The sequence below is a fragment of the Dipodomys spectabilis genome, unplaced genomic scaffold (assembly GCF_019054845.1).
Source record: "Dipodomys spectabilis isolate Male_0828 unplaced genomic scaffold, ASM1905484v1 ptg000098l, whole genome shotgun sequence".
Lineage (NCBI taxonomy): Eukaryota > Metazoa > Chordata > Mammalia > Rodentia > Heteromyidae > Dipodomys > Dipodomys spectabilis.
The window spans coordinates 1904324-1930292 of record NW_024870775.1 but is presented as its reverse complement, the minus strand read 5'-3'; the positions used below and the strand labels follow the sequence as shown (position 1 = coordinate 1930292).

Sequence of the window (25969 nt, the reverse complement as noted above, 5' to 3'; positions counted from 1 at the left end):
CATCGTGAAAATGGCAATACTTCCCAAGGCTATCTACAAATTCAACGCAATACCTATCAAAATTCCACCCTCATTCTTCAAGGAAATAGAAGAGGCAATCCAAAAATTCATATGGAACAATAAAAGACCCCGAATAGCAAAAACGCTCCTCAACGGAAAGAACACTGCTGGAGGAATATCAATACCAAATTTCAAACTCTACTATAAAGCCATAGTAATCAAAACAGCTTGGTATTGGCATAAGAACAGACCTCAGGACCAATGGAATAGAATTGAAAACCCAGAAATGAACCTACAGACCTATAGCCATCTAATCTTCGATAAGGGAGCTAAAACAATAGAATGGAAGACAGACAGCCTCTTCAGTAAATGGTGCTGGCAAAACTGGTTAACTACATGTACAAAACTAAAGCTAGATCCTTATATATCACCCTGCACCAGAATCAACTCAAAATGGATCAAAGACCTTGAACTCAAAGCAGACACTCTGAAAACATTACAGGATGGAATAGGAGAAACCCTGGGTCTCCTTGGCTCAGGCCGAAATTTTCTGAATAGAGACCCGGAAACACAACAAATCAAAGAAAGGCTGGACAAATGGGATTGTATAAGGTTGCAGAGCTTCTGCAGGGCAAATGACATAGCTAGCAAGATCAATAGAAAGCCCACGGACTGGGAGAAAATCTTTACTAGCCATACAACGGACAAGGGTCTCATATCTAAAATATACTTGGAACTCAAAAAATTAAACCACCCAACAACAAATCCTCAAAGAAACAACTGCCCAATAAGTAAGTGGGCGAAAGACTTAAAGAGAAGCTTCTCTGAAGAAGAAAGAAGGATGGCCAATAGACACATGAAGAAATGTTCAACATCCCTAGCCATAAAAGAAATGCAAATCAAAACAACATTGAGATATCACCTCACTCCAGTTAGAACAGCAAAAATCAAGAACTCTAACAACAACAGATGCTGGAGGGGATGTGGACAGAAAGGAACCTTACTTCATTGTTGGTGGGAATGTAAACTTGTTCAACCACTTTGGAAAGCAGTATGGAGGTTCCTCAAAAGACTCCACATAGAGCTCCCCAATGACCCAGCAATCCCACTTTTGGGCATTTACCCAAATGATCACAAACAAGGCCACACTAAAGCTACCAGCACAACTATGTTTATTGCAGCATTATTTACCATAGCTAAGACATGGAACCAACCCAGATGCCCCTCAGTAGATGAATGGATCAAGAAGATGTGGTATATATACACAATGGAATTCTATGCCTCCATCAGAAAGAATAACATTTCCCCATTTGTTAGGAAATGGAAAGGCTTGGAAAAAATTATATTAAGTGAAGTAAGCCAGGCCCAAAGAAACATAGGTCCCATGGTTTCCCTTATTTGCAATATCTAGTATAGGTATGAGTCAAGCGGAAAAAGTCAGATAATGTGATGTTAGGAAAACAAAACCTCAAATATGTATTTTAATGTTTTTGTTTCTTTCATGCATGTGTTTCTAACGCATTTATAAGATTATTTCCTTGTTGCTTTGTATGTCCCTCCCCCACAGTGTAACCCCCGCTTTCACTATATTTGATGTCAGTATAACATGTGGAGGAGATGGGGACAAACAAGTCGTTTAAGGATTCAGGTGGACCTGTTGCAACAATGAGAAGTACAAAATGTCATGTCAAAACCAGCTTTACAATGTCGGTGGGGGGGGAGGGGGGGGTACGATTGGTTGGGAGGGAGGGGGGAGGCCGGGAAGGGAGGTGAAGGGTAAACAAAGGAGGAGGCTGCAATGCTTGGTAAGAAATGTATGCATTATCCTGCCCATGTAATTGTAACCCCTCTGTACAGTATGTTCTCAAATAAAATAAAATAAAATTTAAAAAAAAAAAAAAGAAAAAAAAATATTTTTACTGTAAAGATCCTGTACAGAGAGATTACAGTTACATGAGTAAGATAATGAGTACCTTTCTTGTTGAACATTGTTACCTCCCCAATGGTTTTTCTCCAACTATCCCTTCCCTCCCCCACCTCCCCTACTCCTCCTCACCCCCTCAAAGTTGTACAGTTCATTTCCAACACAGTGTCTTGTAAACATCATTGTTGGAATGGGTCATTCTGTGGCCTTGTTTCAGCACTTTGTTATTTCCCTTCCGCTCCCCAAATTAGATAAATGTATATACAAGATGCAGTGTACCAAAATCAAATACAGTGACAACAGGGTATATATCATAGGGTAAAAACATACAAAAGAAACAAAAAAATCATACTTCATTAAAAACAACAACAGCAAAAAAAAAAAAAAAAAAAAAAGTAGTGAATATAATAATATAACAAGTCAGACTGATGGACAAAACTTTGCACATTAATCTGATTGGGCGATTTCATAATACTAAGCAGCTAATCTGAACCATATGTACATGAAGTGGAGTCTGACAGGCATCAGAAAGTCCTTGGATTGTGGCAGCAGGTCAGTGAGGGTAACATGGGAAAAAAAAAAAAACACTAGCCAACATGGGGGTGGTGAGGCCAGCCAAGTCGCAGCCTTATTATATTCTCCAGTTGTATCCTGTCTTTTCAGTAACGAAGCTGAAACAGACAGGGAAAAGTAAGAAGCCATCAATATGAACTGGTGCTGCAGGTAACAGCTTTGACAAGAGCAAGCAGTGGTCAACAACCGCCACCAGGTGCTGGTCCACTGGCTCAGGTACTCTTAAGGACACAAAATAAACACTGCTATTCCCTGGGGACTTTTACATACACAAAAAGTTCTCAGGGAGGCAGACGTACTTGGAGAGGAATTATATAAGGATTTACACTAGGTTGGGAGGGAGAAATTGTTTTTTGGAAGACAACAATTGCTGGAAAGAAATGGAGTACATTCTTTTAATTATCTAAATGTAGCTTTTCAAAACCACTCAACACTAGGTCTTGCCTTGGGAAGTTCATCCGAAGGATAATATTTTTTGGAATTCATAATCAAGAAAAGTTGAACTCAAGTAACTTTTGTATCCAGCAAAATATTAGAAGGGTATGCTTTAGAAAAACTTTCTCAAGGGGTTGGGAAGGTGGCTCAGTAGTGTAGTGCTTGCCTCACACACATGAAGCCCTGGGTTTGATTCCTCAGCACCACATAAACAGAAAAAGCTAGAAATGGCATTGTGGCTCAAGTGTAGAGTGCTTAGCCTTGAGCTAAAGAGCTAAGGGACAGTACCCAGGCCCAGAGTTCAGGCCCCACGACAGAAAGAAAAGAAAAGAAAAGAAAGAAAGAAAGAAAGAAAGAAAGAAAGAAAGACTTTCAAAACATAATGGAATTGGACCAAAAGGGAAAAAAGTAAAAGAAAAAAAAGAAGAGAAAAAGTAAAAGGCACTACCTTTAAATAATCAATTTGTTTCAAAGCAGTGTTAAGCAAGATTTGCTCTTACCCGTATCCAGAAGTTAAGTTCAGATTCTCTAGAATTCTGTGGCTCTTTTTTAATCAGACAACATAAGCACCATATTAGATATTTTTGACTTTCATCTGTAAAGGAAAAAATGACTAGGTTTTATCAAAAAGAAGAAAAAAGATAATCTACATAAAAACATTATGCTTGGGAAAATCTCAAAGTCCTAGATTTACAAAACAAGTATACAGGACTATGTGTGGTTTTTTTTTTTCTTGTGGGTTCAGGATCACTTACATTTAAACTCTTGTGTGGTCAAATTCCATTTTTATAACAGCAGCAGTTTTTAAAGACAAACAAGAATGATGGGAAGATGGGAGGGAGTGGGGAGGAGGGAAGAGAACCTGGGCTTTTCTCAAAATCAGCTTTTTTCTCATTTCAAACCATTAGTAACTTCAGCCTTTTAAAAGCAACACAACTACTATGGGTAGACACAACAGTAGTCAGTATTTCCAGTTTAATCCTTTATTAAGTTGCCATAATACCCTGGCTATTAAAAACAGTTAATAAAACAAACAATTGTTTTCACATGTACTCTGCTTAGTAGCAAATGATTTGCATAAAACAGAAACTTGCCAGGCCTCACTGGCTCATGCCTGTAATCCTAGCTACTCAGAAGGCTGAGATCTGAGGATCATGGTTCAAAGCCAGCTGGAGCAGGAAAGTCTGTGAGGCTCTTATCTCCAATTAATAACAGAAAAAAGCTCAAAGAGACACTGTGGCTCAAGTAATAGAATAGCAAAAAGGAACCCAGAGACAGTGTCCAAGCCAAGTTTGAGCTCCAGGACCCCCTAAGTAATTAAGTAAACAAATAAATATAAACGTATTACATGCTCCCAATTTTCTGTCCTAAAATTTAAAACTTTACTACCAAATATATGATGAAAATGCCAGGCTGTGAAATCTTACATTTGGCAGAAATAGCTACTTGATGGACCACTTCATTTTTCTGTCTGTGATGGCTTAGTTCATTTCTTGGTGATTTTATAATTGGATTAAGAATTTTTAAAAAGAGGGAGGAAGGGAGGTAGTTATAGAATTTAAAGCAATCCAAAATTTTGGTGGGTGGGTTCCTCAGGAGTTGATTCTGCACAGCTAGTGAAGGTAGTATGTGCATGTTTTTCTTAAAAGAGAATCCAGGCTGGCCAGGAGTCTATCCAACCTACAAAAACTGCATTTCTTTGCCCAGAACAAAATTAATGGCTTACAATGCACTGAAATTAAGCCGTCTAGTAGCTCACCTGTAATCCTAGCACTCAGGAGGATCATGAACTAAAGCTAGCCAGGATCATATACCAAACTTCAGGTGAACATGAGTTATAAGTGAGATTCTGTTGCAAAATGAAAATGTAGTGCATAAATTTTAAAAAGGAAATGTATCAAAAGATACTTCTGATGAGCTTGCTTTACTCTGACAGTTCATAGACAAGGTACTGCTAGTTATTCACGAGTGTTAACACAGGGTATGGCATCTGGCAGACTCCTCCCTAAAAGCTCTGAGATGAAAACTAGGGCATCTATCCCACAAGGTTCAGAGCACTCAAGTGAGATCAGAAACTGACTTGCTCCATTCTGGGGTCAGCCATGACAGCAGACCTTAATGAAAATGTGGATTTTAAAAAAAGGAGTGGAAGGGAAAGGAATATGCAGGCATCTTCTATCTAATAGGTTATGCATCTTGAACTGAAATTCCAAATGACAGCTATATTCCTTACGTTTTAAGTTTTAGTTTTAAGCTTTAAGTTTTAAGCTTTAAGTTTTTAGTATTTTTTTTAGACAATAAAGGTTTTTTTTAAGCTGTAAAGTTTTTTGGGGGGGTAGGAGGTAGATTATTACATACAGTAGATCATGAATAGTTATGATGGTGGAGATTGAAGGTAGAATTAGAACTAAGCACTCCAAATTAAGAAGGTGAAGGTACACAGAGTGAGACCAAAGGAAGATATTCTGAGAAGATCACAAAGGGGAAATAGCTATGTGTATCTGATCATATAAAATAATATTATATATGAAATCATGAAATCAATTCCAAGAAATAGCAATAAAGTGTTTTTTTCCCTTTGTTATTGTTTTCTTGGTTTTTTTGGGGGGGGGGCAGGGGGTCTGGTCGTGGGGCCTGAACTCTGGGCCTGGGCGCTGTCCCTCAGCTCTTCACTCAAGGCTAGCACTCTACCACTTGAGCCACAGCGCCACTTCCAGCTTTTTTTTTTTTCTGCTTATGTGGTGCTGAGGAATCGAACCCAGGGCCTCAAGCATGCCAGGCAAGCGCTCTACCACTGAGCCACCTTCCCAGTCCTTTGTTTTCTTTTTTCTTTTGTCTTGTTTATCTGTCTTTGGGAGGGAAAAGGGGGCACAGAAATGGTAGGACAAAGTGTGAACAAATGCAGCAGTGGAAGTCATTAAACAGTATATTGAAAGTAAACTATACAATTTGTAGGTGGGGCTAAGGGAAAAACTGGGAGAGAGCTAGGGAAGGGGCAACATTACTCAAAAAGAAATGTACTCTTTATCTGACTTAAGTTGCAACCCCTCTGTACACCACCTTTATAACAACAATAAATAAATTAAAAATAAAAAAGTAGACAACGATGACTCATGCGTGTAATCCTAGCTACTCAGGAGGTTGAGATCTGAGGACTGCAATTCAAAGCCAGCCTGGACAGGAAAAGTCTGTGATACTCTTTTTTTGTTGTCATGGGACTTGAATTCAGAACCTGGGCTCTGTTCTTGAGCTTCTTTGTATTCAAAGCTCTACCACTTACAGCTACAGCGCCACTTCCAGTTTTTGAGTGGTTAATTGGAGATAAGAGCAGCTGGCTTCAAACTGTGATCTTCAGATCTCAGCCTCCTGAGTAGCTAGGATTACAGGTATCAGCCACTAACTAGCACCCAGCTCCCTGAGACTCTTTATCTCCAAATAACCACCAGAAAGCCAAAAAGGATCTGTGGCTCAAGATAGTAGAGCACTAGCCTTGAGCCAAAAAGCTCAGGGACAGTGCCCAGGCCCTGTGTTCAAACCCCAATGACAGATTAAAAAAGAAATTATAAGGAAGATAAAGGTAACATTTGCTTATAGAAGATAACACAGAATAAAAAGATACTCTTCTTTCCATTATTAGCAATCTTTTTCTCTTTTTTTTTTTTAGGGGGGGGGGTCCAGTTGTGGGGCCTGAACTCTGGGCATGGACACTGGCCCTCAGCTCTTCAGCTCAAGGCTAGCATTCTACCACTTGAGCCACAGCACCACTTCTGGCTTTTTTTCTTTTTGCTTATGTGGTGCTGGGGAATCAAACCCAGGGCTTCATGCATGCAAGGCAAGCGCTCTACCACTGAGCCACCTTCCCAGCCCCTCTCTTTTTTTTTTTTTTATAGGGGGCAATACAGGGATTTGAACTCTTCACATTTGCAAAGGAGACTGCATGAATGCATAAACATGCATACACACATGTTCCTAAAATTTATTTCTGGAAAGATGTTTGAGCAACACTGGCCTAGCTGCAATTTATATACTTAGAGCAACTAAGTGGCCCTGGTGACGCAGTGTTATACTGTTACACACAGTGCTAACTTACTAGTTTTGGTATTTAGATCAAGAGAATCTGATGGGGACATGGAAGAGACTTTAGTGGAAAGAAGCAGGGACAGAAAGGAAAAAAGTAGGGCGAGTATGTTTGAGTATGCAGCACACTCACACATGAGTGCACAGAGAAAAGTACTGTCCTCCTACCTCCTTTTAAATCAGGGTTTCATGCTTGCTAAGCTGGTATTCTACCACTTCAGCCAAACCTGCAGCCCAGCTTTCTACTGGTTATTTTGGAGATGGAGTACAGTGAACTTTTACTGTTCGGCCTGACTTCAAACTACAATCCTCTAGATTTCAACCTCCTGGATTAAGATTACAGGCATAAGCCACCATGTCCAACTGGTTTATGGCTCTTATAATGAGTTATCATAGGCTAGGAATGGGAAACTGTACAGTTCCTTAAAATATCAATTGGAAAACTAGGTACTGGTGGTTCACACCTGTAATCTAGCTACTCAGAAGGCTGAGATCTGAGGATTGCTGGTCAAAGTCAGCCTGGGCAGGAACTCTTATCTCCAACTAACCACCAAAAAGCTGGAAATGGAGCTGTGGCTCAAGTGAGAGAGCCCTAGCTTTAGACAAAAAAAAAAAAACAACCCTCAGGGACTCTCTCTCTCTCTCTCCATCTCTCTCTATATATATATAAAAAAAAATCAATGGGAAATAGCCATTTATTTTTGGTTCTAATGTCATAATATTATGCTATTAGACTTTTGATTTTTTTTTTTAATTTATTGTAAAGGTGATGAAGGGGTGTGTTATAGTTACATAAGTAAGTAATGAGTACATATCTTTTTAAACATTGTTACCCTTCCCTCATTTTCTCCTACTTACCACTTCCTACTCCCCTTCCCAACATAGTATCTAGTGAGTATCTTTGTTGCAGTAGTTCATCCTTTATCCTACTATCTCTGTGATTCCCTTTCACTTCCAAGGATCAGATAAGCTTATATATAAGACAAAGGGTACCGAAAGCTAAAACAGAAAGAAAAAATAGAAATAACTGCATACAGGACATAATAAAAACCTCTTGTTAAGCATATATTAAATTAGCTAGTAATCTGGTCAATACAAAACAAAAAACCTCAGCCATGATCCTTCAGAGGCACGTGCTACCCCTGTGCTGGGCTCTAGGATAACAAAGAGAACTAAAGGCACAGTTTCTGCTCTCTGAAGGAATTTAGTGCTTTAGGGCTTCATACAATGGAATAAGTATTATAATAAAGGCAGAATCGAAGAGCACTCCCTAACTTAGCCACTGAAAGCTTTTTCAAAAAAGACCTAAAAGGACAAAGGACAAAGAGAGGAAAGGGAAACCAACTCCAGAAATTGCAGACCTTCAGGCTCTGCTAGTAATTGACCTGTACAATGAAGATGAGCAGGTTAAGCAGGAGGTCCATGAAGGAATACCTCTTCTAAAGTGTCAACAAAATCTCTCAACAAAACCTGAATGTCACTACCAAATAATGGCAAACCCACAGCAGAAGAATGATTTTCCAACAAAAGGGAACAATATGATAATGTGAAACTGAAACAAAGAAATTAACTTGGCATCATTAGTATGACCATTTCATTCTAAGTTTAAAATGAGGTAATGGAAGTAATTACAAATAACACTTAGTGTTTAAGTGATCTGAAACTGAGCCTGTAAACCTAATTACTTAGGAGGTAGAGATCAGAAGGATTAGCACTCAAGGCCAGCGCAGGCAAAAAAAGTTCATGAGACCCCGCCCCACCTCAACTAATAAAAAGCTGGGTACAGTGGAGCATGCCAGCTATGTAGGAAAGGTAAATAGTAAGATTATAATCTCAGACAGCCTGGCCATAAAATGGAAACCCTATCTGAAAAACCTATAAAGCAGAAAGGGCAGGGGACATGGTTCAAGCAGTAGAGTACTGCTTTGTAAGTGCAAAGTCCTGAATTCAAAATCTCAGTACCATAAAAAATATAGATAGATAGATAGACAGACAGACAGACAGACAGACAGACAGACAGATGAGTTTCATCACTCTAATACAGAGAGTACTATTTTCCTATAAATCTGCACTGGGTATGGGGGTTTACCTATTTAAACATACAGACCCACAGATAACAATAAATGATACTACCTCTGCAGTAGAACAATGACCTTTGATGAGTTGTCTCATGAAAAACAGGAGAGAAGCTTACAATTTAAGTCTTTGTATTTTGTTAACCAATGCAAAGATTAAAACTTTATAAAAGTTTATATTTTGAGAGGACGTATCTTAGATTCTTACCATATGCTAAGATAAAAGGATTCCGGCAAGTTTTGGCTAACAGATGACCAATTTGGGGGTATCTTTCCATGATTATATTAAAATCCTATAAAGGAAAATTTCATTTTGGTTAGAACAGAGCATTATGCAACTCAGAAGACCGAACTGATGCTGTAATTTGAGGAAGCTCCAATATCCTTTGTTTAAGTTTACTGTAGAAAGTTTACAAAAAAGGATGAGATCATTAGGTAAGACATTCAAATAAAATTTAACAAGCAACCAACTGTCATCCTGAATTTCATCCTTAAATCAGGTCACCAGAACTAAGAAATATGATTAGGTAAAATAAAATTTTGTTATACAATTGATTTTTACTTTACTCATAATTAATAGTCAGGAAAAGGCTACTTCATTTAAAAATTATAGACTCCATAAGAGTATAAAATATAAATGGAAATTCATAAGTGTATGATCTAATATTTTCATCTTAGCTTTTTACTTTGACATAATAAGCAAGGTTCCTAACTTAGCTCCAGTAAGTCTATTTCAAAGAAGGTTTAAAAGGATAAGAACTCCAGAACTTGTAAAAAGAAATAGAAGCAGCCAAAGCATAAAGATATATATCTGTTTATTACTATTTTGATTGCTATATGCTCAATGACATCATACTTAATTACAACAATCTAAACCCTGGAGAGAGAAAAATCAACCAAATAGAAAACAGCTTAAGATTAAAAAATACACATGCTATTACACAATTGGCTCCTTTCCCACTTTTTTACCTTTCATAAAAGTTCAAAAATAAGACAAACTAAGATAATGTGCAAGTAAACTGAAACGATAAGCATTTCCTGCTGTTACAGCAACAAATTCCTCACTTTTCTGCATCAAGGCTATTCTTAGACTTTCTGAGACCACATAAAGATCAAGTTACCTAAATCTTACAATAAAAAAGCTTCAGAAATTAGCGTTGGTTGTTCACACAGACCACATCTCTCCTAATTTCTAAAGACATATGAACTCATGTTATCAATAAAATTATTCTTCAAATTTCCTACTTATTTGGAGGAAGAGAAGTATTACAGGGGAGCAACTTGTGTTATGTGCCAATTTGGCTTTGAAATTTTTCACTGAAACTTAAAAATCAATATGAAACAATAAATGTTCATAGTAAGAAACCTTAAACTATCATAAAATATCTGTTACTACAAAATCAATATATGCCAAAAGGAAAATAGAAAATACATGGAATTATAAACAATGAACTACATAAAAATAATAAAGACACCAAAAGCCTTAATTTTCATTAGAAAATATTTAAGATATTTATTAGGGGGCTGGGAAGGTAGCTCAGTGGTAGAGTGCTTGCCTCGCATGCATGAGGCCCTGGGTTTGATTCCTCAGCACCACATAAGCAGAAGAAAAAAAGCCAGAAGTGGTGCTGTGGCTCAAGTGGTAGAGCGCTAGCCTTGAGCTGAAGAGCTGAGGGACAGCACCCAGACACAGAGTTCAGGCCCCACGACTGGCAAATATATATATATTTGGTCTCAAAATTTTAATTTAACATCTCAATATTACAACAGATATTAATATCTGTTACAAGAGGCCACTTGAGAACAAGACTTAGAAAAGAATAAACAGTTCAATAGCCACTTCAAGATTTGAAGGATACAAAGGCCTCAGATAGAATCCCATTCATTACCTGACAACAAAGCACCAAAGTCATGCCTATTTTAAAACATTTACTTGAGCTGGGAGTATTGGAAGAAAGGACTTGCCTATCATGTCTAGGACTCTAGGTTCAGTCCTCAGAACCACAAAAATAAGTACACAAATACATAAATATCTGTAAGGAACTTACTTGGTCAGAAAGTGATACAACTAGCTAAAAAGAGGAGAATGATATAATAAATGAGAGAACAGGAAAGAAGCTCTTGTGTGAAGAACTTAGGGGCACTATGTCTTTCTAATCCTTCAGTATGTTAAGTCCATACTAGAAGTCTCTAACTCTATAGAGCATTCTGGCTTGATAAAATCTGAAAGCCTTTGACGTCACAAAATACTTCCATTATTTTGGCCTACTACTTACCATCTCTTTCAAAGAGTCATACATTTGCTTCAGGAACTCCTGGAACTGGGACAGGTGAAAACAGGTGTCTTGTTGAGTTTCTAGAGTGGAGGAGGCCTGTTCCCACATAGAAAGCTTCTTCAGCCAAAATTGACATTCAGAAGCAAGCACAGAATCTTGAGCCATCTTGGGAAACAGTGATGCCCTGTCAAGAGACCTGCCAAGCACTGAAGTAAATAATTAACACATCAAAACTCATGAAAAGGAACAAGACAGTTTATCAGTGTCTTCATGATCCACTAATCAGTGAAGAAGGTTTCCAAGAAACTAAAATAGCCTGCCTGGAGGCTGGACTCATCTTTGAATCATTTTTTAAATGTGTCTCCCAGCTGTTAACCCTGATTTTTACCATCTGAATTTTTTATCATGAATAATATAATTAAAGTCGTTATACAGGCATATGCTAATTATGTACAAAAAGCACAGCTGATAATACTTTGTATCTTCTTTTTTTAAGACTGAGCTATTTTTAAATGTTCTGAAGTTCCTTTGACTATTTTAATGTATTAAGAAATCAAAAACATCCTTGGGTGTTTAAAAATAGTTTGTGCTGAATAAATGTTTCTGAAGTTCTTATGTTTTATATGCGTATCTTGCTTCTCATTTAGGTGTAAAAAATTCTCAATACTTAACTGTCTAATGAATTTTCTTCCCAGTTTTTCTCTTCATTTCTTAGAAAAAAATATGAAGTAATTCAGTCTACATGCATCAATTTAAACATCTGAGTAAAGATTGCTTTACATAATTGATGTTAATTCATTCATAAAAGCAGGCTATATTTTAGTAAAATGTAAGCATTTCTAATTATGAAGGAGTACTAGTCTTAAGAAATGGTAAAACAAAATTTCTTAAGCTTGACTTCCTACCCCTGAAGTCCATATTTTAAGCACAGTGGGGATCTGAAGGAAGCATGGGCCTCAGAGGGAGCAGTGAACTCTAGCCCCTTCCCTCCCAGTAAGGTGCCCTCCACCATCCTCTGGGAAGCTATAGAGCAGAGAAGGAAGGTCCCTTCTCAACAGGTGTAGGCCTTCATAGATTCCTGCCCTTCTCTGGAGCAAGAATATCATGCACCAATCTCATTTCTAGATGCTGTGCTGTGAGTGGTAAATGAACTGAGCAATAACTAACGGGTAAATTGCTCCTACTTAAATATCAAAAGTGAACATAGGAAAAGAAAAGGAAATTTAAGAAGCCTGAACAGTTTGGCTGCAAAAAAAAAAAAACCAACCTCTAGATTAAGAAGGTCAAGTTTCAAAGTAATATTCAATAACTTACAGTTTTGAAAAGGACTAGGTCAAAACAAAAACAGAAAAAGAAATTTAGTGAGATAAAATACATGCAGTTTGACATGAGGTGGTCCTTGTAAGTTCCCAGCCCTGACCTCCTCCCTTTCTTTCACTGTTCACCCCATCCAAATCATCACCAATACTTGAAATATTAATGCATGGATCTGGCTGAATTGTATCACTGCTTCATTTCTTTCCCACCTCCTTGCTCATACCCATACCATCCCACCTCTTCCTGGTATCTCACAAATGTCTTCTTCCAGGTCTCATATACCTCTCTTTGCTCATCTCTAACAGACAAAAATTAGCTTGTACAAATGTGCAAGCCAGTACACTTTTCCTCATAGCTTTTTTTTTTTAATCCAGTTGTTGTAGAAAGCCTCCCAACACCATGCTGGAGTCTCCCGGCCTTCTAACAGTGGCTCTGGTCCTCTTTAAGCCTTGTGCTTCTTGACAGCACACCAGTCAGCCCAGGCCTTCAAGAAATACTCCAGAAACACACCTAACTCTTCCCTGCTTCCAGGTTTTTCCCAGATTTTTTTTGGGCGGGGTCTGGTCGTGGGGCCTGAACTCTGGGCCTGGGCGCTGGCCCTCAGCTCTTCAGCTCAAGGCTAGCGTTCTACCACTTGAGCCACAGCACCACTTCCGGCTTTTTTTCTTTTTGCTTATGTGGTGCTGAGGAATCAAACCCAGGGCCTCATGCATGCAAGGCAAGTGCTCTACAACTGAGCCACCTTCCCAGCCCTCCCAGATTTCTTTACAGCCCTTCACAGTAGTGATTATCCTAGACATTGATTTGGTCACTTAGTTAACATTTCCTCTGCTACTGTGTATATTTCCTGTCTTCCTAGAACTTAGTACATGCCTGAACTAAATAAAAACTAACTGAAACAAAGGGTGATTCTTCGGTATTTTTCCAAGTACTAAATGTCATAGAAAAATGCTTTTCCACATAAATCAATTTAATTTTTAAAAGATAACCCCATAAAGGAATTTCTAAAAGTATTTAAGTTACTATTTGGAATTGAACTATTATCCCATTTACAAATAAAATGAGTTTTTGACAGTACTGAGGACTGAAATCAAGGGTCTCATGGTTGCCAAGCAAGTGTTCTATCGCTTGATCCATACCTCCAGTCCCTTTTGCATTGTTATTTCCTAGGTGGCTCTTGCTATGCTAATCTGAGCTATAATTATTCGACCTGTGCTTCCCTGTGTTACTGGGGATGATAGCACACACCACTCTGTCCAGCCATTTTGTTTCCTCCATAGCTGGGATAATAGCACACTATATTTGCACCTCATCATTGGTTGAGATAGAGTATCCCAAACTCTTTGCCCAGCTAGCTTTGAACCACAATCTCTTAGTCTCTGCATACTAAGTAGCTATGATTACAGACTTGGGCCACCATATCCAAATACATTAATAACTTAGAGGTGAAATATTTTATACTAATCTAATCATTATACCAATGAAATGGTACTATAATTATTCTCATTTTATAGAAGTATTGGATTACAAAATTACCCCAAGTAAGATTATGTGATATGCTAAATGAAGTAATGTAGCAAAACCAAAATTGTGGTATTTTAATCCAGGGTCTATCTCTAAAATCTGCTCCCTTAAAAAAGAGGAATAAAGTGAAAAGAACAATTGATGGATTTCTTTTTTTTGGGGGGGTGGTCCGGTCGTGGGGCCCGAACTCTGGGCCTGGGTGCTGTCCCTCAGCTCTTCAGCTCAAAGCTAGCACTCTACTACTTGAGCCACAGAGCTACTTCCGGCTTTTTTTTTTCCTGCTTATGTGGTACTGAGGAATCGAACCCAGGGCCTCATGCCTGCAAGGCAAGCGCTCTTCCACTGAGCCACCTTCCCAGCCCTATGGATTTCTTATATATTTAACACAGCACTAGAGGAAGATTTAGGGAAGGAAGGGACAGCATTTAGTGCCTTGAAGATGGAGATGCTGAACATAATATGGTGCACTGCAGAAGCAACCCATAAAGTAAAATTCCCATCACACAAAGGCCAGTGATAGCAACCCTGACCTAGACATAACACTATAGACTGTATATCAATAGATCTTGTCTGTATAGCATTCTTCCTCCCCATTTTTGAGGACCATTCCTTACTTTTCCCTAGAAGGTACCTTTCCTCTACTCTGCAAGTCTTGGAAGGCCTGTCTATCAAAGCACACTTGGATCAATGTAAATCAGACTCTGCTAGAAATCTGATTTAAGTTAGGAGGGCATAAGGATGTAACTCAGTCATCCAAAAGTGCATGTTCGCTCACTTTTGCTTTCTCGCTCTTTGTGCTGGTATTGGGACTTGAACTCGGGCCTAAGCATTGCCCCTTAGCTTTTTCACTCAAGGCTGGCACTCTACCACCTAAGCCACAGTTCTACTTCTAGCACTTTGCTGGTTAACTGGAGAGAAGTCTCACAGCTTTGCCGGCCCCACTGGCTTCAAACTGTGATCCTTGATCTCAGTCTACTAAGTAGCTGGGATTATAGGTGTAAACCACCAGCACCTGGCCAAAAAGCTCTCTTAATGTAGATCACTAAAATCTAACCTCATTCATGTCCTGAAAAAGTTAAAATTTTTCCTCTCTCAACACTTTAAATATGTCACTCTATTCCCTTTGTGCCTACATAGTTTCTGGTCACTCAGTTGTAATGCATATTTTTGTTCTACTAGTAAAATGTTTTACCCCCTCTGGCTTCTTCCATGAGTTTTTCTTTAAAACTTTACATCAATTGAAGTAGATATGCCTAGGTGTATTTTTCTTGATATTTATCCTTTCAGTGTTCCTAAAGCTTCCTGAATATGTGGTTCATTGTCTGATATTAATTTGGAAGATTCTCAATAATTACTGATTTGAATATTTCATCTTTCTTCTCCTTCTTGTAATCTCATATGTGTTAAACCTTTTGTAGCTGTCCCACCATATGCTGCTCTGACAGGCAATGTTTTGTTTTGCTTTATTTTTTGTTCATCTTTGTTTTCTGATTTTCAATTCTGGAGATTTATAATTTAAAAAAATCCTCAAGCCCTGAGATTCTTCCTTCAGCCATGTACCATCTATTAGGATCATGAAATACATTCTTCATTTCTGACATAATATTACTGTTCTCTCCCCTTCTGTTCTATGTTAAGATTTCTATGTTAAAATTTCCATCTGTCTGCTTTCACTGTCTGTTTTTGCATGCTGCCTACTTTATCTATGAGAGACTTTGACTTAAATTCTCTTTCTGATAATTCCAACTTCACAACAAAGCTATTCTGATGCTTACTCTTTCTCTCAAGTATGTCTTTATCACAAAGTATGCCTTATAAGTTTTTCTTGGAGCTGGATATAATGGGTAAAAGAAACTGCTTTACAAGCCTTTTGCAAAATGGTAGTAAATTGTAGGAGAGAAGTCTTTAAAAATCCTGTTTTACCAGTAGGTAGTTATGGCCTGGATGATCCAAGATACTTGGTGTCTCCAACAAAAAAAAATGAATGAATAGACACATATACACACACACACACACACACACACACACACGTGCGTGCGTGCACACACACACACAGTAGCAAAGCAAGTTTAATAAAAAGTAGAAAGTACACCATTAAGGGAAATGGCAGGCTTGAACTCGATAGCTGAGGAGCAAACATGTGATTAAGAAAATTTCAGCTATTTAGAGTTTGGAGAGTGTGGGAGGAGTTCACAATAATAGTGGGCTGATCTTAGGGAAATAAGGGAATCATGACTTGGCAAAGTTTTGAAAGGGACCTAAGCATATACTATGCCACCCATTGTTTTAAGTGTAAGTGAAAGATGCAAGCATTCGCATGGAGTCTTAAATGGGAGTTTGTCAAGGAAAGGTCAGGCTAAGGACTCATATAGTTCCACTGCACAGATGGCTCCATTTGATTAGAAAACTGACTGTGTACTCTCCAAAGGAGAAGTGGCCCTGGAAGTGCTAGGGAGGAGATAGTACTCATGAGTGATTCTTAGGTGTGACTAAAGAAAGGACGTTGGTTTGGATATTGTTTCCTTATAGCTAACTTGTATTATTTCACTACTCTTAGGCCTGTCTTTTATGAGGAAATGTTTCTTAGCCATAAAGTTCCTAAATGTTCCCAAGTCCTGCTCCATCCATTTTCCTTCTAACCCCACTTTGTTGGGACAGAATGACTACAGAGGGTTTAAATTGGGTTTCTCCCTTCTCTCTCATAAATAGCTAAAAAGCTGGCTAGAAAGGCCAGCCCAGGTCAGCTGGGCACTAATGAGTCCACGTGATTTTTCTTTTCTTTCCTTTTTATTTCTAAAATAAACTATTTTAAAATATGGTTTCTGAGATTCGAAATGAAAAAAAATACAGACTAATACGGTCACAAGTATCAGACTGTTGACAAGAGGCAACAGACCATTGAAGAAAGGAAGACAATTCAGTTAGAACTGGTTATTGAGCCAAAACAGAAAATGGCAATCAAACCTCTGTTCACTTTTAGGAAGCTGAAAAACAGACAGCAAGGAGCAACAGAATAATATAGATCAATGAAGAATCTTCTACAATCAAAGCTGGAACTAATTATGCTCTAGTATTAGGAACCATTAGAGTCCTCATCCTGTCCCTTCTCCCCCCAAAAATATCATATGCCAAATCAAACAGCAACTTCAACTGAACTTGTACTTTCTGATGTGGGTCCTTATTACAGCAAATCAATATCATACTTGGCACCTATAGTGGAGTTGCAATCATAAATGTGTAAAATACCTATCATCATTTGTATTTACTGAGAACATGGAAAGAACTTTAGTGCACCTGCCATGGGACATGGATGACTACACTGAGCACATTACACCTCTGGTCCTCTGATGATTACCAGGATGACAAATCTTGGAGAGTAGTAAGATACCTTTTATGTATGCCAGATTATTGGAGATAAATCTGATTAACACAAAGGGCCTACCACTTTGGGACGTTTCTGGTGATTCCCTGGTCTGTGCTAACTTAACATAAGCCTTTTAGATGAGGATACATGCGAAACAAATAGCGGCTGCCTTCAGTAAAGTGATTTGGGTTGCAGGAAAAGATATTAGGTTTCATTGTGTATATTCTTTGAGCTTTTTCAACCTAATATTATTATTTATCTATTAAGAGGGAAAATTTTGGGGTTGGAAGCCTGGCTCAGTTGGTAGACTGCTAGCCAATGGGCAAAAGTGGAAGGTAGTAAGTTGGAGTCCTGGTCCTGGACCTAAAAGAAAAACAAAGAGGCAAAATGGTTGGTTGATATAGTTAGGATTCTGAAGATATTGCATATTATAAAGTATTGGACAGTTTATTTTCTACTACCCACTGGCCCGGCAATAGAAGCTAAAGCAAGAATCACTGCATAGTTGTTTCATAATGAAGTACTCTGCCACTCTGCTACATGGTCCCATAGATCTAAGTTGTTTAAAATGTGTGGAAGATATGCTTATAGAAAGCGCCTATGACAGTCCTTAAGACTGCATTGATTTTCCAAGCCACAAAGCAGGGTGTGTTACAGAAGCACTCTATCATCATGTGTATAATTATGCCTGCTAGCTCAAAATGCATAAGTAAGGATTTTAGACACTATATTTGCTTTCTATGTCATCTAATTCTTAAAAATTCTCTTCTATTTCATTTTCCCTCTCCTCCTACTAGATATATAGAGCATATTATTAGTAGACAATTTTACTTAGTCTACAATTTAGTGAATATAGCAGTAATGGGAAATGGAACTGACAATATTCAAAACTTCTAGATTTAGGAAAGCTACATGCATTAATTGGGTATTACTATGAATTAGTTCCCTTTATACTAGAAGAGAGAGCCAAATTACATTAGCTTGGAAGTGTTTTTAAAATTCTGCATATAAAAAAGCAGCTGTCTGAATGTTCTGAGGAACCAAAAAGCGAAAAGTAATAGATATCTGTCGGGTTTGCCCACCTAACACCATTTTCCTGTTCTTTTGGTACATATGTGCTCCCTACTTTCTACATGGTCTTTTGATTATCGATCAGGTGTGTAACTTCAGAAGTGAGAAAGTTATATAGAAGTCTAACAGATAAAATTAACAGCTAGGAAATATGCTATAAACTCCATAGCATAAAGAGACATAAAGTTTACACTTATTTGCCTAATACTGCTGCTTTGGTGAAAGCAGAGGACTTTCACCAAAAAGGAGGAAGAGCTTATGCTGTAAATACAGGTTGTGTGGTCTAAGTGAAAATTTTTTCCTTTTTTAAAAATTGGTGAGCTGGATATATATATGACAATATAAGATAATGCTAAGCGAAATGAACCCTAAGATAGGGACAGAAGAGGTTTTATCTTTGTCGCTACTGTTTTTAATGTACTATTTGATTTTATTTTGTTTCTTTTGTATGTCCTTCCCCCTATGATATAACCCCTGTTTTCACTGTATTTGATTCCAGTGCCCTGCATCTTGTATATACATTTTTCTAATTTGGGGAGGGGAAGGGAAATAACAAAAAGCTGAAATAAGGATACAGGTCGACCCGTTGTAACAATGAGATATATAAGACACTATGTTGAAAATGAACTTTGCAACTTGGGAGGATGGGAAGAGTTGGGGAGGTGGGGAGGGAAGGGATAGTAGGGGAAAAAATAAGGAGGAGGTAACAATGCTCAATAAGAAATGTACTCATTACCTTACTCATGTAACCGCAACCCCTCTGTACAATATCTTTACAATAAAACACATATTTTTTTAATGGTGAGCTGGGTACCTGTGGCCATGCCTGTCATTCTAGCTACTTAGGAGGCTGAGATTCTGAGGTTCAAAAGCCAGCCCAGGCAGAAAAGTCTGTGAGACTCTTATCTCCAATTAACTGCCAAAAAACCATAAGTGGCACTGTGGCTTAAGTGGTAGAGTGCTTGCTTTGAGCTGAAGAGCTGAAGGACAGCTCTCAAGGCCCAGAATTCAAGCCCCATGTCCAACCAAAAAAAAAAAAATTGGTGACATTTCATAACATAGCCTATAGAATAGTAAACTCTTTGTATACTAATAGTAAAATAAAATAAATTGATGAAACTGATTCATAAATATTTTTAAATGTATAAAATAGTAGATTAAGACAGATAAACTCATAAAACAGTTTATGGTTCTATGTCATTAACCACTTCAAACAATTGTAAAACTTTATGCATCTTTAAAGAAAACCACAGTCTTTTACCAAAAATTTTACCCAAAAATCTTTCATCTGTATCTCTTCTGGGTAAAGACCTATTAAAAAAATTAACTAAAGAGCTCTTTCCATGCAATAAAATGATCAATAATATCTTAAAGCTTCAAAATCTGCTTAATTACATTCAAATTTTACTTTATATTTATTTTTTATCATTGATCTGCTCATATCAGGACCCAAAAAGATTCATATATTACTTATAATCAATATAATTTCTCCTTTAATCTATGCCAACTATCCCTCCTTTTTAAAATCCTTTTCATTAAATTTATTTCGGAGAAAAAAACGGGTATTTGGTCCATAAGTGTCCCATACTTAAACCTATGACTAATTCCATCTCTGTGATGGTATTTAGCATGTTTAGCTATCCCCCAGTGATTTTATAAACTGGCAGATCTAAAGACTGATTCGATTCAGGCTTGATTCTTCCACAAGAATACTTTATTTATGGTACTAATACATTTTGAATCAAACCAGTTTGGTTCTTTGGTGTTTCATAATATTAAAATTGGCCAATGAGTTTAGTTTATCAATCTAATCCATCCATTGATCCAATGTTAACATCCACTGATGATCACTTAAAATCTATTAGGGATTAAATCTTGCAATTTTCTAATTTCATCCAGTGCCCTGATATTATGATCCTTAATGTATTAAACTTTTACGCTATTAATAGTAAGGTCAACAATCTTTTCCTTTGAGATTCTAACATGTATCAATCCAGCCCTGTGCAACTGCCAAAATTTAATCCTGCTCTGTTAGTAGCACAAGTTCTCTTTTAGGTTCTTTGGTCTCTCCCCTCAAAAGAAATGGTAACTGCTAGCCAGGTATGGTTGTGCATGCCACCAGATATGTACCACTCAGGAGGCAGAGATAGGATTGTAGTTTGAGACCAGCCCAAGCAAAAAATTAATGAGACTGTCTCAAAAAAAAGCTGAGTATGGTGGTGTATACCTATAGTTCCAGCTACAAGGAGAAGGAGGAGGATTGATATTCAAGGCCATAATGGTAAGAGACCCCATCTGAAAAACAAAGGCAAAAGGACTTAGGGGTGGTACAGCACTTGCCTAGCAAGCAAGAGGCCTGAGTTCAGTGCCCAGTACTACAAGAGAAAAATGGGCCATACCCAAAAGGAAAAAAGCTATTCTACAAGTTTAGTACATTGTACTTCCCATGGCTACAGAATCTTAATTCCTCATATCCTGAATATCTTCAACATCTTCAAAAGATGTCTTATTTACTTTTCTTGCCATAGCCACTCAGATGCATAAACCAAAATATGATACAAAATATACTTAATACGCATATACTTAGTTAATATTGCATCCAATTTCAGCTCTACTTCAGATAGTGGTAGATTATATACGTTCCACCACTTGAGCCATGCATCCAGTTCTGGTCTCTCTCTCTCTCTCTCTCTCTCTCTCTCTCTCTCTCTCTCTCTCGTGTGTGTGTGTGTGTGTGTGTGTGTGTGTGTGTAACTGCATGGTAGATTATATACGTTCCACCACTTGAGCCATGCATCCAGTTCTGGTCTCTCGTGTGTGTGTGTGTGTGTGTGTGTGTGTGTGTGTGTGTGTGTGTGTGTGTGTGTGTATCTGGTCTCTCGTGTGTGTGTGTGTGTGTGTGTGTGTGTGTGTGTGTGTGTGTGTGTGTAACTGCGTGCCCAGGGCTTGAACTCAAGGCCTGGATGCTGTCCCTGCAAGGCCTGGATGCTGTTCCTGAGCTTTTTTTGATCAAGACTGGCACTCTACCACTTGAGCCCAGCTCCTCTTACCACCTTTTTTGGGAAGCAGTTAGTTGTGAATTACAAACCAATAGACTGTCCTGCCCTGATTGGCTTTGAATTACAATCCTCAAATCTCAATACCATGAGTAGCTTAGATCACAGGCATGAGCTACCAGTGCCCAGCCAGTTACATCTTTTCGCTGGCTAATTAGAGATCCGAATCTCAAGGATTTGTCTGCCCTAACTACTGGCTTTGAAGCCTGATCCTCAGATCTTAGCCTCCTGAGTAACTAGGATAATATGAATGAGCCACTGGCACTTTGCAAAAATGACTATGCTTTGATGAAACAATTAAAAAGAAGGCATAGTATTAAAAAAAATCAGAGAATAGGCAAAATGTGACATATTCCAACAATGGTATACTAAGTAGCAATTGAAAAAGTAGGATCTATCTATCTAAGCACAGAAATTAACTGGTAATTATAAGGTTGAGAAAATTAAATCAATCCATAAGAAAATATAGGATTCAGTTGTGACCAAGATGGCGACGGGGCAGTAGGGAAACGCCACAGCTCTCTCCAACCAAAAAGAGAGTTCGAGTTCCAACCTTTAATCTCCCCAAGAGACCGACAACAACAAAAAGACGAACACTCAGAGAAAAACCAGAGGTGGAAAATAACAAAAAAAAGAAAGAGAGGAAAAGAAGAATTTCAGAACAGAGAAGAGCGAAGACCCCTCCCCCAACCTTTACTGGCCGCGCGGCAGTGCGCCAAGCCGCCGGCCAGCCGGCCCGGCGGGGGCTGCCGGAGCCCCAGAGACACAGGGGGCAGCTTGCAGATCACCAGGTACCGGATTGCAGAACAGCGGATCGCCAGGAACAGAGAAACCTACCAGCCGGGAGTCTCCAGGAGGATCCCACCCCACCCATCACTCTCCACCGGAGCAGAGAGGCTCCATCCCGCCAAAGCCGCCCGGCACCAGCAGCGCCACAAAGGGACCTGTCCGCAGACCACCCGCCCAATCGCGATCGCAACGACCCGGCGGGGGGCCGCCCAACCCAGCCCGCAACCACCCCAACTGAACTCGGACTGCAACAACAACTGACGGACTGCAACAACAACTGACGACCTACAGGGTGAGTACCCATCAGGGGACAGGGAATCCATCAAGGGAGACCAGAGCTGGAGGGAATCCCCAGACCCTGACCTAGACTCCCTACCCCAACACCCGGACCACAGGACCCACTAAAACTGGGAACTGTTCGAGAGCTCCACCAGCCAGTAGAGCACACTCTGCTGGCCAGGCCAGAGCAAGAGCGCCCCTGGAAGGGAGATTAAATGCTCAAGCCAGGAACAGTGCCCCTGGGTCAAGACTACCAACAGTAGAAGAAATTTGAACTGTGTCCTCCAGGCTGCATAACCAAGGTGGTATACACATTAGCACAGGCCTAACGAGCGCGCTCCAGGCTGGGGCCGGAACCAGGCCAGGGGACCGGCGCCTGAACAAAGCAAAAAGGGTCAGAAGTGGGGCTGTGGCTCAAATGGTAGGGTGCCAGCCCTGAGCTGAAGAGCTGAGGGACAGCACCCAAACCTAGAGTTCAAGCCCACAACCAGCCCAAAACAAACAAACAAAAACACATCAGGAGCCCATAGCAGACTCCAGTATTTGGGAGAGTGCATCCAGAGCATCTGATCTTCCCAAGAGCACCCGCAGGAGCAAACACAAGCAGTCCAGGCTGCTCAACCCTTCCAAAGGCGGGAATTGCTACAGCAGAGAGCTGAGAATCCTAAGTGAATAGCAGCTGGAAATAGGCTCCCAACAGAATCCAGATCAGGCACAGACTCTCTCTACCAATACAGAATCAGCAACCAAGCAAAGACAGACACACCAAAACAAGATTGAAGAGCAGTCTCCTGAACCCCCATGCGAAAATCACAGAGAAAAATCACAAGGTTTACCACTACCCAGGACAGCAAGCTCACCTCAAAAGCCAGCAGCCACGCAGGGGAGAGCCCCAGTGGGAGCAAAGCAGGAATGGAAGACAAAAACTACATCCAAGGGTTGCTGGAGGCAATGACTCAAGAAATAAAGCGAGAAATGGATCAGAAATTGAAAGAGCACAAGGATGAACTATCAAAAGATATACAGGATATCAAACAAAAATTGGATGCAAAAATAGAAGCTGCAAAAACCTCAGTAAGAAGTGAGATAAACGCCAAATTAGAGGTAATGCATACTGATCTCACCTCATTGAGAGGTGAGATCAGTACTCTGAGAACCAACATTGAATCCATAAAGGGATCCATTTCCACCATGCAAACCACAATAGAAGCCACGGTCAACAGAGTGAATGAAATGGAAGGTAGAGTGTCAGATACAGAAGACAGAATACACCAACTGGACCAAAAAGTGACAGATATGGAAAAATCACTCAAATTAAACCAAAGGGAAATTCAAGAGCAAGCAGATAATGCTAAAAAATTTAACCTTCGCATAATCGGAGTGGACGAAGGTGAGGAATTCCAGAGCAAGGGAATGCAACACCTATTTAACAAGATAGTCAATGAAAATTTTCCCCACCTCAAAAACGACCATCTTAACTACATCACAAAAGCTTATCGAACACCCAACAAGCAAGATCCCAGGAGAAACACTTCTAGGCACATAATAGTAACAATGATGGATCTGAATAATAAGGAAACAATCCTGCATGCAGCAAAAATGAAGAAGGAGCTATACTACAACGGGAAAAAAATTAGAATCACTGCAGATCTCTCCACACAAACAATGAATGCAAGAAAAGCCTGGGAAAGCACCATACGAGCCCTGAGAGCCAATAACTGCCAACCCAGACTGATATACCCGGCAAAGCTAGCATTCACATTCGATGGAGAACTGAAAACTTTTAATAGCAAAGAAAAACTAAATGAATACATAAACATTAAGCCAGCATTACAAAGAATTCTAAGAGGGGGGACACAACCTGAAGAAAGCAACCAGGAACTGGGACCTGCCCCAAACAGGCATTACTCAAAGTCTAACTGAGCAAGCACAGGAGGAAAGGAAAGAAGAAAAACTTAGGAAAACGGAATGGCAGGGACAACAATGCATCTCTCTATACTTTCTCTTAATATAAATGGGCTGAATTCGCCAATTAAAAGAAAACGAACTGAGGACTGGATCAGAAAACAAGACCCATCCATCTGTTGCCTTCAGGAGACCCACCTCTCAGCCAAACATACAAACAAACTCAGAGTGAAGGGGTGGAAAAGGATCTACCAATCAAATTCCCCCAATAAGAAAGCAGGTGTAGCTATCCTGATATCTGACAAAATAAACTTTTCATTAAAATCAGTACAGAAAGACAAGGACGGACACTACATATTAATAAAGGGAACAATCCAAGAGGAGGATATAACCATCATCAACTTATATGCCCCAAATATTGGTGCACCCAGATATGTTAAACAAATGCTCTCAAACTTACAGAATAAAATAGATCCCAATACGATAATACTAGGAGACTTTAACACGCCACTCTCACCAAAGGACAGGTCTACCAACCAGAGGATTGGTAAAGAAGCTACCGAATTAAGTGAGGCCATACTTCAAGCGGAATTAACTGACATCTACCGAGTATTTCACCCTAAAACAACACAGTACACATTCTTCTCAGCAGCTCATGGAACTTTCTCCAAAATAGACCATATCATAGTTCATTCAAGGAACTTAAGCAAATACAAAGGGATCGACATAATCCCCTGTATCCTATCTGACCACAGTGGAATCAAGCTAGCTCTCAATAACAAAGCATACCGCAGAAATTTCTCTAATACATGGAAATTGAACAGCACACTCCTTAACAAGGCCTGGGTAACAGAAGAGATCAGAGAAGAAATAAAGCATTTCCTAGAACTCAATGAAAATGAAAACACCTCACAAAGAAACTTGTGGGACACAGCAAAAGCAGTCCTGAGGGGCAAATTTATTGCCCTCAGTGCCCACATCAAGAGAATGGAGACAGACCAAGTAAATAATCTCATGTTGCAACTAAAACAGCTAGAAAAACAAGAAAAAATGGGACCTAAAGCTACTAGACGAAGCCAGATAACCAAATTGAGAGCAGAGATTAACCAATTAGAAAATCAGAAAACCATAACCAAAATAAACCAAACAAAAAGCTGGTTCTTTGAAAAAATAAACAAAATTGATGGCCCGTTGGCAAGATTAATTAAAAAAAGAAGAGAGGAAACCCATATTAATAGGATTAGGGATGCCACGGGAAACATCACAACACGCACCCAAGATATCCAAACAATTCTAACAGACTA

At 39.1% G+C, this 25969-nt stretch overlaps 1 protein-coding gene across 1 annotated transcript in view; it reads right to left on the bottom strand.

The window, feature by feature from the left end:
- The window catches only part of Fancc (FA complementation group C), a 213212-nt gene that overhangs the window by 136522 nt on the left and 50721 nt on the right, over positions 1 to 25969 (bottom strand). Inside the window, exons 2-4 of the mRNA XM_042687050.1 lie at positions 11361 to 11556; positions 9293 to 9377; positions 3433 to 3527 (exon numbers count right to left, since the gene is read on the bottom strand). Of these exons, the coding sequence (XP_042542984.1) occupies positions 3433 to 3527; positions 9293 to 9377; positions 11361 to 11525 (345 nt within the window). The 5' untranslated portion in view covers positions 11526 to 11556. The remainder of the gene's footprint in view (positions 1 to 3432; positions 3528 to 9292; positions 9378 to 11360; positions 11557 to 25969) is intronic.